Source organism: Mugil cephalus, chromosome 22 (assembly GCF_022458985.1).
Source record: "Mugil cephalus isolate CIBA_MC_2020 chromosome 22, CIBA_Mcephalus_1.1, whole genome shotgun sequence".
NCBI classification, from domain to species: Eukaryota; Metazoa; Chordata; class Actinopteri; order Mugiliformes; family Mugilidae; genus Mugil; species Mugil cephalus.
Window position 1 is genome coordinate 1,034,112 of NC_061791.1, and position 16,021 is coordinate 1,050,132.

The 16,021-nt window shown below is 39.4% G+C and overlaps 1 protein-coding gene across 1 annotated transcript; it reads left to right on the plus strand.

Moving 5' to 3' along the window:
• Positions 1-5,985: 5,985 nt before the first annotated feature.
• Positions 5,986-14,915, plus strand: LOC124999895 (ras-related protein Rap-1b-like). The gene is made up of 8 exons (XM_047575113.1): positions 5,986-6,121; positions 10,244-10,313; positions 11,363-11,431; positions 11,564-11,620; positions 12,935-13,075; positions 13,374-13,517; positions 13,705-13,797; positions 14,310-14,915. Exons 2-7 carry the CDS (start codon positions 10,257-10,259, stop codon positions 13,789-13,791), a joined length of 555 nt encoding a protein of 184 aa, XP_047431069.1. The 5' UTR covers positions 5,986-6,121; positions 10,244-10,256; the 3' UTR covers positions 13,792-13,797; positions 14,310-14,915.
• The last annotated feature ends 1,106 nt before the right edge of the window (positions 14,916-16,021 follow it).

Below are 16,021 nucleotides of genomic sequence, written 5' to 3' on the forward strand. Positions count from 1 at the left end.
CGACTGCCTTCATTTCTTTTTGTTCGTGTCGGGACGAATCACAGCGACGGTTCAACATTAACAATAAAAGACCCGGAGACTTTAACCGTGAAAATACAACAAAAATCACACGAGGTGGTTAAATTAGGCCGATTCAAGCAGAAATGAGGGAAGGAAGAGGCTACAGTGGGGGAAATAAGTATTTGATCCCCTGCTGAATTTGTAAGTTTGCCCACTTCCATAGAAATGATCAGACTCTGGTTTTTATGGTTGTTTACTGGTTATGGGTATAGACAGAATATCAATCGAAAATGCATAAAAAACACACAATCTAAAAGTTATAAATTGTTATGTATTTTATTAAGGGAAATAAGTATTTGATCCCCAACAATTCACTTAGAATTCAGGCTCCTACAGATTGGCTGGTGCGCATGTGGCACACAGCTGTGCTCAGTCAACTAATTACCAATACTCCTGATCTTAACTCGTCATGTATATAAAGCACACCTGCTCTAAGAATCAGTTTCTTACATTCCAACTTCTACAGCACCATGGGCAAGACCAAAGAGCTGTCAAAAGATGTCAGGGACAAGATTGTAGACCTGCACAAGGCTGGTATAGGTTACAAAACCATCAGCAAAAGGCTTGGTGAGAAGGTGACAACTATTGGTGCCATTATTCGCAAGTGGAAGACCCATAAAAGGACCATCAACTGTCCTCGGTCTGGAGCTCCCCGCAAAATCTCGCCTCATGGAGTGAGGATGATGAGAAAGGTGAGGGAGCAGCCTAAAACAACACGGCAGGAGCTTGTTAATGATCTGGAAGCAGTTGGGACGTCCGTCACCAAGAAAACAGTTGGCAACACACTGCGCTGTTATGGATTGAACTCTTGCAGTGCCCGCAAGGTCCCCCTGCTCAAGAAGGCACATGTACAGGCCCGCCTTAAGTTTGCCAGTGAACATCTAAATGACTCAGAGAAGGCTTGGGAGAAAGTGCTGTGGTCTGACGAAATCAAAGTTGAGCTATTTGGCATTAACTCGACCCGCCGTGTTTGGAGGATGAAAAAACGTGAGTATGACCCAAAGAACACCATACCCACGGTTAAGCATGGAGGTGGAAACATCATGTTTTGGGGCTGTTTTTCAGCAAAGGGTACAGGGCAACTTCACCGCATTATGGGGCCAATGAATGCAGCCATGTACTGTAACATCTTGGACAAAAACCCTCTTTCCTCAGCAAGAACACTGAAGATGCCTCGTGGGTGGGTTTTCCAACATGACAATGACCCAAAACATACTGCCAGGACAACAAAGGAGTGGCTCAAGAAGAAGCATATTAAGGTCATGGAGTGGCCTAGTCAGTCTCCAGACCTTAACCCGATCGAAAACCTGTGGAGGGAGCTGAAGCTCCGAGTTTCCAAGAGGCAGCCAAGAAACTTGAAGGATTTAGAGACTGTCTGTAAAGATGAATGGGCCAAAATCCCTCCTGCGCTGTGTGCAAACCTGGTGACCAACTACAAGAAACGTCTCATCGCTGTGCTTGCCAACAAAGGTTTCTCTACAAAGTACTGACTTGTGTTGTGTTTGGGGATCAAATACTTATTTCCCTTAATAAAATACATAACAATTTATAACTTTTAGATTGTGTGTTTTTTATGCATTTTCGACTGATATTCTGTCTATACCCATAACCAATAAACGACCATAAAAACCAGAGTCTGATCATTTCTATGGAAGTGGGCAAACTTACAAATTCAGCAGGGGATCAAATACTTATTTCCCCCACTGTAAATAATGACCCGGCATCATAAAGGTGGTAATTTACAATAAACCAGGAGGATGTTTGCGCTTGTAGTTTGTGGTTCCATTAAACCGGTTTGAATCGTATTGTTTCTGTTGTTCAGTCAAACCACCGATTACAATGTCAAAATAACGAACGTGTAATTCAGAAGTACCACAAACCACAGCTTCCTGAAAAGGAAGAGTTAGCGCTGTTAGCGCTTAGCGCTGCGTTTCATACCTTCTTTACCCTCATGAATTCATTGAAATCGAGTTTTTTCCAGTATGTGACTGTTAATATTTTTATTTCAGAAAAACTACAACACAATTAAACTGAACTACAAAATGAAAACGGTTGAATAAATAGATATAAGAAACTAATGCTGAATACATTCACTAGTTTACCTAATAAACTGGACCATATATGTGCTGAAAGTCATTGTTTTATATAAAAACTGAAAATAATGTTTTGCATACATCAAAACTTTTCAAATAGCCATGGAAATGTACAAAATTTAGGAATTTATGAAGAAGTTTTCACTTTTCTCTCTTTGTATAAACTGAAATATGTTTTTTTCCAGCAGAGGGAGTCAGAGTTCAGTTTCAGTGCAACAGAAAAGACTCTGAGTTTAGTCTTCAAGGTTCACGAGTCAGATAGAAATTAAAGAAGAGAACGTTAGCAATTGTTGATTCGTGGCTATTTAATTAGCTGCTGCTTAATTATAATATCTCGGTGACCAAAGCTGCGTTAAAGTGATCAGTGTTTGTGTTATTCTTGGAGATGTGAAACCACTGGTCTCCACATACGAAGGTAAGAACCAGAAGAAAACGACTTCCTGCTTCGAGGTCGACTCTCGCCCCTGATTGGACGCTGAGACGAAGCTCGTTAGCGAGCAAACAAACCAGATGACGTTGGTTCATCTGGCGTCCTAGCAACGGCTGAATCGATGGGAGTTGTGTTGCAGTGCGTTGTGTGCGTTAGCCGGGCTGATCATTGACATGCTGATGATTTATTCTCCTCTTTGAAGTTCAGTAATTTATGCTGCTGTGGCAGAGGAGCACAGCTTCAGGATTATGTCGACAAATCTGCGCTGAGACGATTAGAAATGGAAGAAACTTGGGAAGAGCAGCAGTTTTCCCAGGAAACAGACGCTCCAACATGTTCTATTTAAGATTTAAAACTGATTTTAAGTCTTAAAATTACTTAGTTTGGAGCTAAAATAACCGAATCCTAGTAAACAGTCTCAGATCAGTTCGGATCACTACTTTATTTTAAGTTGTAGAAAGTAGTAGTTCTTCTTCTTGTTGATTTTTAGACCATAATTCTTCCCCCAAAGTTTCTTTTTTCTATTTGAAGCATCTGAAATCTTTGTTAGACTCTTAGAGGTGAAAGAACCCTGGTTACATGAGTGACGACGGTTCCTCCACCAGGTTCCTCCAACGCTTCAGGGTTGGTAAACAACATAAAACCAGATTTCAACCTCTAAAATACAAAGAGAGATTAACCAGAGTCAGATCATCTTAATCAGGAATATGCTGCGATGTCTACTCGCATCATTAAACTTATTGTTAATCTTGATTTAATCCAAGTAAACATTCTCAGCTCAGCTCAGTTGGGATCACTGCTTTATTTTAAGAATGTGAAATTGGAAGTTTTTAACTTGTGTCAAACATTTTTCAGTAAGTTCTTACATATTTCATATTTCCAGTCTTCCTCACTCGAAGTCAGATTTTTTCACAGTTCTCAACTTTCTTGTCCTTGAATCGTTCTGTCACAACTTCTTGAAATCTTTAAATTCCTGGCTGGTGTCTTCAGATGTTTCTTCACTAAATCCACATAATCTTTCTGCCTCATCTGTTTTACCAGGTCCCTCATGCTACGAATCAAGTCACAACATGATGCTGACGCTGCCGTGCTTCACAGTGGAGACGCTGTCATCCGTCTCGCTGTCAACATGATTTTCTGGAATTTTCCAAGCTGTTTAATGGCACAATCAGATGACTGCATAGGAAATGACTTTATGGCCGACGACAATTGTTAAATAGTCAACTATTTACTTCTGTGTGGTTAAAAACAAACAAACAAAAAAACTGTAGGATAAAACTTAAGAAGACGTCTTTTCACTAAAGGAGCTTGACTGGTCATAACACGAGTGAGGAAACAGATTTATGTCCCCATAACATGAGTAATAGATTACACACACACACACACACATAGTGTTTACTACTGTTTAAGATGCCGTGTTGTGAAGCCACACCCAAACAGGAAGGAGTCACCCAGAATAGAGTCGCCCTCCACCCAACCAGCTTCCCTTTCACTGACACACACTTCCCTCGCAATTGATATGTTGAAACTTCTGGTTAAGTACTAAAATAAACGTCCTGGAAACTGCTGAGCTGAAAATGATTAAATGAAAAAAAAGTACTTAAGAGTGACTGGATTTCCCCTTTTGTTAAGTTGTAGGTTTTCATTTAGGTCATGGCCCAGAAACAGACTGAATCTTTGACAAATTATATTTATCATAAACGTTCACATTAGAGACAGTGAACCTAGTTTGATGATTAGTGAGATGATGATATATATGTAGATATATTACAGCAGCATCTCAATGAATCAATCAAAGTTTGGACGTGTTCCAAATGGAAAGACACAAAGAATATTTACAAATGGATGATAAAATGGCTTCAGGACAAGAAAATCGAGATGTGTGAGTGTCCATCATGAAAGCTTGACCTTAATCCAATAGAAAATCTGGAAGAAAAAGGAACACGGAAAGAATGATGTTATTAATCTATAACAAAGGGAGTAGTGGCCCAAAAACAGGGCCCTGAGGCACTCCAACGCCAAAGCTACTCTTGGCCCAGTTGGTCAAATATGAATATTTCACCATTTTCTTGGTTTATTTTGTTATATCAGACTCAATATTTGAAGATTAATATGTAATAGAGAAAAAAAAAAAATAGAAATTTGGACTTTCTTCAGTAACTAATAGACAGTTGTAGTGTTTTATGACATTTTATACTCTAAATAATAATAAGAACAATAAAATGTGAGATATGTTGATGATACAATCAATAACTGTAATGTTGTTTTTTTTTGTAGATGTGACATAAATGGTAAATGACCTACAACAGAGCCCTGTGGCACACCCTTTTAAAATCTTCACATTTGTGTATTTTATTTTATCAGCTCTACCAATTTCATCACATGTAAACAAACTGCATATGGTGTCATTGTTATATGCTCATAATATGTGGATATATATATATATATATGTACACACACACACACTTATATGCAGTGAACATATTACATCACAGAGAAAAGACCTTTTTTTTTCACCGACACTTATTTCGGTAAAATAGAAAAAAAAAAAAAAAGTGATTCTGGTCTGCAGGAAACAGGAAGCAGCTGAGAGCGAGCCCGAAACGTCACGCAAAAAGAAAAATAAATGTTGTGACGAAGTTGGACCACACCGGATGTGAGTACCTGGTGTCTTCGAAATAAAATTATAAAAAATAATTATTTTTTTTCAATCCTGTCATATGTTAAAAGAAAAAAAATGTTTTAGTGAATTTAATAAAAAACTAATTGGACAAATGTTTACACTTAATGGTGAATCTGGTGGAGGATATGCTAGGCTAGATTATTTCTGGTAGTTTATTGTTATTATATTCTGTATATATATTAATAAACATTTACAGTTTAGAACAGTAACAGAAGAGCAGAAAAATAACAAAAGTGAAGAGTGTAGGGTATAAAAGATGAATAATAAAATACAAGTATTGGAACTTGTGCAAAAAGCATTGAATTGCACAGATGTACCGTGTTACCAGGTGTATACAGTAGATAGTAAATAGTGAAAGTTCTGCAATTTTCTCCATTGTGGGACAAATAAAGTTTTTGTCTTCTATTCTAATAATATTGCACATATTACCAATGCTCATTGTGGATATATTTACCGTATGCTTTTTCATTCGTGGTATTTTCTTTCTTACTTTCATAGTCTGAAATGTTTTAAATAAAAGTATGGTAAACTTGACCATAAATAAATCTGTATTAGTCTCTTTATTCTTGATATTTTAAACTCCAACTTGACTTTTATTCCGCATCGTACAGTTTTCACCTTTTATTCGCTGTGTTAATAATAAAATAATCTTTCCAGTCTGTTGAATCCTCATCCTCAACATTGTTCGATTGTTTTCGTTTGGATGCCCTTATTTTGTAGAGACAGACCGGAAGCGGCTGTGTTGGTTGCGTCCAGCTTGACGTCACACAGCGGCGACAGCAGGAGGGAGCGGCTCCGGTCGAGCGACGTTCACTGAGAGTGGGAGAGAGAGGGAGACGGAGCGGGTGGATGACGGTGAGTGGATCTTCACTTCTCTCCTCTGCTTTTACACCATTTCTCCTCTTTTTTTCTCCACTTTCCTCCTCCCGTCACGTAGATGTGGGTTAACCCGGGGCAGGTCCTGACAGGCGGGGGGAGAGCGGAGGGGGAGACGGGGTGAGGTGGTGGTGCTGGTGGTGGTGGTGCGTGGTGGGGCGGGGGGCGACCGGGGCCGGGCTCGGTTTGCGGAAGCGACGGACGGTCGGACGCACGGACAGACAGCGGCTCCGTTAATCATAATTCACCTTAAATCACACATTTACATCCCCCGGAGGTGCGTCCGTCCGTGTCTGGGTCCGCATCCGGGTTCCAGCTCTAAATGCGCCGCAGGACCTCCGAGGGAGCAGCGGGGCCTCCTGGCAGAGCTGGCCGGGCAGGGAGCGCTGTGAGGCGGCCACACGTCTAAGGAGCTCCCGCTGCTCCGCCGGAGGAGGAGCGGAGAATAGAAAGAAAAGAGAGAAATAGAGGAAGTAACTTGTGACAGATGCGGAGGAAACGGCCCGTGTGTCCCGGGGAGCGTGTGTCTGTGCGTCTGCAGGGTTTTCTATGAGCTGTGGTGTCAGCCCCACCTAGTTCAGTCAGTCCATCTCCTCCTCACACAACTTTACTTCATGCTGCATCATTCAGCGCCTGCAGCAGCATCAGAAAACCTCCCAGACACAAGCAAGAACCAGAAAACCCAGCAGGGAAACACGGAGTCAGAGCCCAGCGCGTCTAGTCTGCAGCTCAACACACAAAATAATGGTTTCAGCATGTAAACAAACACAAGAGGAAGGCAGCAATTAGTTATTTCACTTCGTTTAAAAGAACTTCCTTTAAATCTCTCCTGCTTTTATCTTCAAGACTTCAAAAACTTTATTAAATACAACAACCTGAAAGTATGACAACAGTATTTACGTTAAATGTGGCGGCGTGTCCTGGTTTTATTTGAGTTTTTGGAGATTTTTATGTCTTATGTCATCTGCACTTCTGCAAACCTCTTTTAGACATAAAGATGAGTTTTATTTTTTGTTAGTGCATGGATGTCGCTGTAATCCATGATGTTAAGAGGCGCAACAACAGAGAAAATTCAAAGTATTTCTGACTTATTAGTCACTAATTAATTCAGTCTGCAGTTTAAGACGCATAAAAATAAGAGTTTCTGATTTAAATAAGCACTAATCTCACAGGACAGGGAGCAGAACAATAGCTTTAAATCTCTCCTGAACCTTTACTGCTTTTTCTTTTCTGTCTGATTGTCTGTTATAACACAGGAAATAGCAAAAGAAACGTGTCTAAAGATAACGCCCACCATAAATCTGTTATATATGTATGTAAAAGTAAAATAATCATCCCTTCTTTTTGCTTAAAATTGGCTAAAATGATCATTTGTTTATCTAAATGCTGCTGGTTAATGAGCTCATTGATGCTGTTTGGTGTCATGTGCCAGAATTTACCTGATGATTATTTAAATCAATATTTGTGATTCTAAATGCAGAATTCACAAGTTATCCAAGTTTTTCTCGTGTTTCGTTGGTGAAAATCTTCATTAATGTTGAATCGTTGGTACCAAAACGTTAACGTTCACCAATCGATGTGTTAAACGTTGATGTCGTGAAGTTTTTCTTTGGTTTGTGATGGTTTAAGTTGACGTTTACGTCACTGAACACATAAGAACAGACATAAACAGACTTTATTTCTGCTCCTTTTTCATATCTTATTGGAAAAATTTGAAAGACTGAAGCTTCTCAGAAATGATATAGTGATTTTGAAGGAAGTCAATGGGTTTGTTCAGTCGTTGTTTGTTGTTGGTCTTTTTTTTCTAGCTTTCAAACGTTGGTTGACTTATTCTCTTCTCCTAAAACCGTCTTTGTTGGTCTAGTTTGGATTTTCTTGGTGCAGAATAAACATCAGAAGCTTCGACTTTTACCTTTAAACGTCTGAACCTTTGAAATGAATCCGGACGTTTGAGGTTGTTTTTTGGTTCGTTGATCAAAATTCAAACCAAAAGGATCAGGTTTCAGTTCACAGCCCCTCAGCTGAAGCTAAAGCTTCTTCTCTGTTCACCAAGACGACGAGAGAATAAATCAATAAATATTATTGGTGATTAATGAGACAGACGCTCTTTGTTTGCTCAGAGGAATAAAATCCAGGGTTCGTGTCGAGGCACAGATTTTTATCCTGAGGATGTTTGACGTTCAGAGCTCCCTTCCCTGGCCTCACCTCTTCTCTCGTGGACTTCCTGAGGTTTGCTGAACTCGTTCTGACTTGTTGCGACGTCTAGAGACGAGCTCAGACCTTCAGGCTCCGAAATTCACCTCGGCTGTTGCCTTCACTGGCAGTGGGATTTCGAAACGCCTTCTTGTCTGATTGCTTCATGTACCGTTAGCACCATGTTGCATTAATTCAAGCATTTATTAAATCAACAAGTCAATAAAATTAATCCTGAAGGTTTGAATCTTGTTTTTCTGCAATATAATAAATAGTCGAATCGCTGGAGACGCCTGTTTGAAGCTAACATAGGCTAATACTAATTATGAGTCGTGACAATATGGCTGGAAAGACGCTAACAGTTAGCAAGAACTTAAATTACTTATGCAGATGATGTGATGCTGTTCTTTTACCGTTTATATGTGTTAATGTCAGTAGAATAATATTTGCTGAAGAAGAACGTAAATGAATTAACTGAGTTTAATTTACACTTTTATGAATAGAACTGACGCTAAGGCTAATGTGAGGTGCTACATTTTTTAGTTTTTGTGCCTTTAAGCATCAACTTCTGCAAACATTAACGATGCGTCACTTCTCTTTCTAAATTAGTTGTTATTAAATGCTCAGAAAAGAATCAGTTTAACTGAAAGGAACATAAATTAGCGCCTTTACGCAGACGATGTGATGATGTTCTCAGTGGTTTTAACGGAACAAATACAGAAAAAAAAAGCTCTGTCAGAAATAAAAGACTCAGAAAACCGGAAGGATTAGAGTTTAAAGAGAAAATGTTTAAATATTAATTCATAAATGAGCTTTTATTGTCTTTTAGCTGAATAAAATAACAGAAAACATTTATTTCATTTATTTGTATCGCTGCCACTGGAACTTCCACTCTTCAAATCAATCCCCTTTTTTTTCATTGTCATTTTTTATCCTGTTTTCAGTTTGTTCGTGTGTTGTTGTTGTGTTTTTATAGCTGGTTTTTAATGTACGGGGACCAGAAAGTGCCGGAAAAGGCGCCTGAAACGAAATGGGTTGTTATTGTTATTATTGTTGTAATTATTATTGAAATAAGGACGATTAGTTTCATTTCTGGACAAAATGTCAATTAAACAGCAGTAAAGCAGAGTTGCGTAAACGGCTTCATGTTGCTTCTTGTTGCCGTGACAGCGGCTGCAGCCAGGAATGAGGTTACCATAGCAACAGTAACCAGGAAGGAATCGTGACCCCTGCACAGTTGTCATTAACTCCCACAGATGCATGCTGGGTAATTAGAGGGAGGAAGGCTTCACTCTATTTTTTTTTTTTTTTTTAAATTTTAAATAAATTTTAGTAAGAAATGCAAAAAAAATTGGAATTCAACGTCTTAGTTTCTTTCGTATTAGTGGAATAGTTTTAATATATTTCTTGAGCACATTTTCAGAGATGAGAGAGTTGGTTTCATCAATGTTTGGATGAATATAATGAGATTAATGATTTATTTTTATTAGTAGACGTTTGGTCAGTGAAGCCAAACAAAGTTTATTTCAATACACGTAGAAATCAAGGTGGAGAACTTCACATGATTTGACCAAAATAAATGAATCTATATATGTGTGTGTGTGTGTGTGTGTGTGGTGTGTGTGTTTGTGTGTGTGTGTGTGTGTGTGTGTGTGTGTGTGTGTGTGTGTGTGTGTGTGTGTGTGTTTGTGTGTGTGTGTGTGTGTGAAGTTGTTCCAATAAACGTCCACATGTGGAGGTGATGTGAAGTGTTGAGGAGAAATAAATTTGACCCTGTGTTTTCTGTTTTCTGTGTTTTCTGTGTGTTTTCTGTGTGTTGTGTGTGTTTCGTGTGTGTTTTGTGTGTGTTTTGTGTGTGTTTTGTGTGTTGTGTGTCTTTTGTGTGTGTTTTGTGTGTTTTGTGTGCAGACAGCCGGTCAGGATGCGTGAATACAAGCTGGTAGTTTTAGGATCAGGAGGCGTCGGGAAGTCGGCTCTGGTAAGTCACATCTGAAACCTGCACGGTTCAAATTAAACTTTACATTTATTCTTAAATATCCAAATAAAAACATAAATAAAATAAGACAGAGCGGCTAAAAATAATAATAATGAAAAAAATCATGTTATAATCGCTGTTAAAATAATAATAATAAAAAGCTAATTATTTATTACGTTGGTTCAATTAATTTCAACACTGATTCATAAAGATGAGGAGATGTTTTTAGATTAAAATAATAAAATGTAATGAAAAGCTGTAAATATAATAAATCAGGAAACACTGCAGAAATAATGAATTAAATAATAATAACAATAATAAATTATTATTAAATTAATTTAATTGTTATTAATAATAATTTCTTCACAAATCAAAAATAATGTTAATTGTTAAAAATACTAGTTGATATGTTATTATTATTGTTGTTGTTGGTGATATTAATAATAATAATAATAATTTATAAAAATGTGGTTTTACATTTTCAGCTTTTTGTTCATTCATTTATGCTTTCATTTTGTGTATATGTGTACATGTAATATATTGTAATAATAAAAATACAGTTGTAATTTTTACATGAAGTAATAGTTAAAGAAATAGTTAAACCAAGTAAGACTCGTGTCAACCATGAGGGGGCGCTATAAATAAAGTGTTTGCTGAGTAACAAGTTCCTAAAAGTTAAAAGTCTTATTTTTTATATTGTGTAAAATGATTAAATATTTTTCTTGTGTCTTTGAGTGAAATGAGTTTTATTGTGGTTTAACATTCATCTTAGATTAAGTCTGAACTCAGAGGATGAATGAATGGATGAATGGATGAATGAATGAATGGATGAATGGATGAATGGAGCTTTAGTCCAGATGATATAATGGAGACGAGTCAGTGTGTCACATTAATTCCATTCTGATGAACAGAGCTCCATTAACACGAGTGGCCTACTTCTATCTATCTATCTATCTATCTATCTATCTATCTATCTATCTATCTATCTATCTATCTATCTATCTATCTATCTATCTATCTATCTATCTATCTATCTATCTATCTATCTGCAGACGGTCCAGTTCGTTCAGGGAATCTTTGTGGAGAAATATGACCCCACGATAGAGGACTCTTACAGGAAGGTACTGGACCTTTACACATACTAATTATTATTATTATTATTATTGAATTAATTATCCTCTATTTTCACAGTTTTGCTGAAATCAGGAGAAATTATGACATAATATTTAATGTTTATTGTTTTTTGTTTTCAGCAAGTGGAGGTGGATGGACAACAGTGTATGTTGGAGATTCTGGACACGGCAGGAACAGTAAGATCTGTCTCTGCTAAACACGGACTGTATATAAATATGGACTCAACCAACTCCTCCATAGACTGTATATAAATATGGACTAAACCAACTCCTCCATAGACTGTATATAAATATGGACTAAACCAACTCCTCCATAGACTGTATATAAATATGGACTCAACCAACTCCTCCATAGACTGTATATAAATATGGACTAAACCAACTCCTCCATAGACTGTATATAAATATGGACTCAACCAACTCCTCCATAGACCGTATATAAATGTGGACTCAACCAACTCCTCCATAGACTGTATATAAATATGGACTCAACCAACTCCTCCATAGACCGTATATAAATATGGACTCAACCAACTCCTCCATAGACTGTATATAAATATGGACTAAACCAACTCCTCCATAGACTGTATATAAATATGGACTCAACCAACTCCTCCATAGACTGTATATAAATATGGACTCAACCAACTCCTCCATAGACCGTATATAAATATGGACTCAACCAACTCCTCCATAGACCGTATATAAATATGGACTCAACCAACTCCTCCATAGACCGTATATAAATATGGACTAAACACGTCTCCTCCATAGACTGTATATAAATATGGACTAAACACGTCTCCTCCATAGACCGTATATAAATATGGACTAAACACGTCTCCTCAATAGACCGTATATAAATATGGACATTGGTACATTGGTCCACACTGATGCTATTTTCCCGGCGATACGGGCGCTGCCATCTTCTTAGTTTGGAGCCAGAGTCTGATCAGTACAGTTTGAGGGCGGAGCCACAATATGGAAGCCCCGCCCACACTTCCTCCAGACTCACTGGTGTTTTCGTTTAATTAATCCCACGCTCTGCTCCGCCTCCACCAGCTACAAGGAAATGTTGGATTATACACTGGGCTTTCATTTTAACTATTATAACTATTTTTAAAAATAGTTTTTAAAACTCTCGCGCCCCACATGACCTCTTTATGGAGCGGTTGGCATGGCAACATCCACTATCTGTAAAACGAAACTTCACTTGAACATTCGTCAACATTATATTAACTGACCTAAAATGACAGAAACCGACGTGTATTTTAGTGTTTCAGTTTGGACCAAGTCCCGCCCACTAACTTGGCGGAGGCGGAGCTTATTTACTTATTTACTTATACTGTAGCCAGCCACTAGGAGGAGCTCTACTAGCTTCGACTTCACTCTAGAGGAGCTGGTCCGCTGTCCATCTTCATAGAGTCTCTGCCACTAACGTGTCCACATACTTTAGAGTCCTAACATGTCTCTTTGTCCTCTCGTCTCCAGGAGCAGTTCACGGCGATGAGGGACCTGTACATGAAGAACGGTCAGGGCTTCGCTCTGGTTTACTCCATCACCGCTCAGTCCACCTTCAACGATCTCCAGGACCTCAGAGAGCAGATCCTCAGAGTGAAGGACACCGAGGACGTACGACAATCCCACACCCACTCACACAATAAAATCACAACCACAATCACAACACACTTCAGCTCCGTCTCCGGGTCTGATAACCATGTTTGAACAGCTGCTAGCGTTTGTCCCTCAGGCCATAAAACTACAAAACGTCTCCCAGTGACCAACCAACTGGACTACGACCGCTGTCATCATCATCATTGTTATTATTAGCGTTATTATTATTGTTATTCTATCTGATCTGATCCTTTATTGCCTTTAAAGGAAAAGGACTGAGACGATACCAACCATGTCTTTTGCTCCGGCTCTGCAGGTTCCTATGATCCTGGTTGGGAATAAGTGCGACCTGGAGGTGGAGCGCGTTGTGGCCAAAGACTCGGGCGTCGGTCTCGCCCGCCAGTGGAACTCCTGCGCCTTCCTGGAGACCTCGGCCAAGAGCAAGATTAACGTCAACGAGGTGAATGAGCATCAACTAGCAGGTCCAGATTAGCCTGATGCTAACCTTCCAACTAGTTTATAGTGTTGGTTGCATCTGGTTATTGTGATATCAGATACGTAGCGTGTTTCTGGTTTACCATCAATGAGTGCCCTATAAAGGATTCGTTAATTAGCTGATTAACTAAATTTGTTTTGTTTTGCTACAGATCTTCTACGACCTTGTGCGACAGATTAACAGGAAGAGCCCCCCTCCAGGAAAAACCCGCAAAAAGCCGACCTGTCAGCTTCTCTAATGACAGGTACGTCTTTTATCGTACGTCACGACCACAGACTGTACATAAAGATGGAACCGCTCCTCTAAAATGAAGCCAAAGCAAGTAGAGCTCCCCCTGGTGGCTGGAGGCTGCAGTGCAGGTCATGAGTTCCCTCGCCCACCTCCATGTTAGTGGGCTGGACTTGGTCCAAACTAAAATATGTTTTCTCAAGGATGGTGATTAATATGATATCGGTGAATGTCCACGTGTCATTTTTTTGGATAAGTTTCGTTTTAGTTCATTTTTCGATGCTATAGAAACAGGATCTGAAATGATGGCGACCACTAGTTGCCATGCCAACGTGGCTCCACCCACGGACCGTACTGATATGACTCCTGGTTCCGTATCTCTGGGAACATAGCATCAGTTTAGCCAATGAGAGGAAGTGGAGATGTGGCGTCCATATTTCTATACAGTTTATGGCTACGACACATTCATCGTACGTTTTATTTTTAATTTATTTTTTGTTTTCCATTCGTTTTCTCGTCTGTCTCCAGATTTCTCCTCACTTGGCCGCCAGCCAACCAACCAACCAACCAACCAACCAATCACAGGACATCTTCCAGCTGGCCACGCCCCTTTCCCTTTAACACAACCGTGTCATCACCAGCGTCAGCCACCTCTGTTACCATGACGACTGCATCCCCGCCTCCCCCGCATCTTTCCGCCACACTGTCTAATGGAGACTGTTGCCTTGGAAACATTTCAACCAAAACATCACAAAAGACTGCAGTGGCGGCGGTGGTGATGACAAACCTGCTGTTTTCGGGAACTGCCCGTAGTTTCCGACTACGGTTCCCATCATCCTCTCTGCAAGGCCATTTTGCGCTGGGGGAGTGGCTTCTTGCTTCTTTTTTTTTTTTTTTTTAAATGTTTCTTTGCTTTCTTTTCCTTTTTACTCGTTATCTTGCAGCCCTGAGCCATTCACACGCAGCTTGACCGGCGGCCATGTTGGCACCGCGGTTGCCCTGGTGACGGCTAACATGGCCGCCTCCGTGTGTGTGTGGCTCTGGTCAAACCTGTGGATCGATACAGTGATTATTATTATTACAGTGGTTATAGTTATAATTCTGTGTGAAAAGATATAAACGTCATTTAATGTTTTTGATTTTAATTTGTCGGGGCGGGGGGGGGGGGGGGGTTGGGTTGGGTTGGGTTGGTGGGGGGGGCAGCAGGTCATGTGGGGTCAGCTCGCTGTGCTGTTAGAATTGAGCTAATGTAAGTTAGCTGACTGGCAACCTCTTCAAATTGGCTATTTGTTGGGTGTTAGCTTTGTTAGCATTGTTTAATTTACGTGTGTAGCTCTGGTTTGTTGTTAGCATTTTTAGTATGTGATACTAGCCTCGTGATGACTAGAGCTAGCGCCTAGTGGGCTATGCTAACACACCATTTACAAAGTCTGTTAGCATTTTCTTTTAGAAAGAAATGCATCCAAGTAGCTTTTGTCTGTCTGTTAGCTTTGGAACTAGATAAATAGATTGAACTTCTTTTGAGCAGCGCTGCCATTGTGGTGTGTTAGCATTAGTATATCCTCAGAAACTGTTTGAGAGCGGTAGGCTAGCTCCTTGTCACACTAGCTAAGGATATACGACTAATGCTAACTGTGTTAACACACAGTTTGTCGAGATTTGTTACATATAAAAAAAGTAGCGTGTTTGCTACCTGGCTAGGCTAACAACCTTGTGAACTAGCATGTCAGCAAATATTGAGGAAACTTTCTAAAAAAATAATAATGGGTGAAATTTGCTAGCTAATCAGCTAACAACCCACTGAATATATTTAGTGATGCTAACATGGACATGCTCCCAAATTAACCCTCCTTTTTTAAACACCTTTTATCATTGGTGTCAATTGGTCCCCAACAATTTAAACTTCCAACAGTAGACATACAAAAAAAAAAGAAAATCCCAAATTCACATGTCATATTTGATGTTGGAAATAGATTTAATATTAGACTTTATATAATTTCTCTTAAATTAGTTAAATTAGGAAAAGTCATTAAATATGAAGCAAAATAACAATGATAAGTTTGTCGTATAATTAGGGGTCAAATTGAGCCCAATGATAACTAATAGGAGGGTTAGCCGTTAGCCGTTAGCGTAGCGGCGCGGTGAGCTGACGCCTGATGATCTGCTGCTCAGGGCGGACATGTTGCCTTTAGACAGCAGACTCACACTGGTCCAGTATCTTAACTCTGAATGTGTGTTTG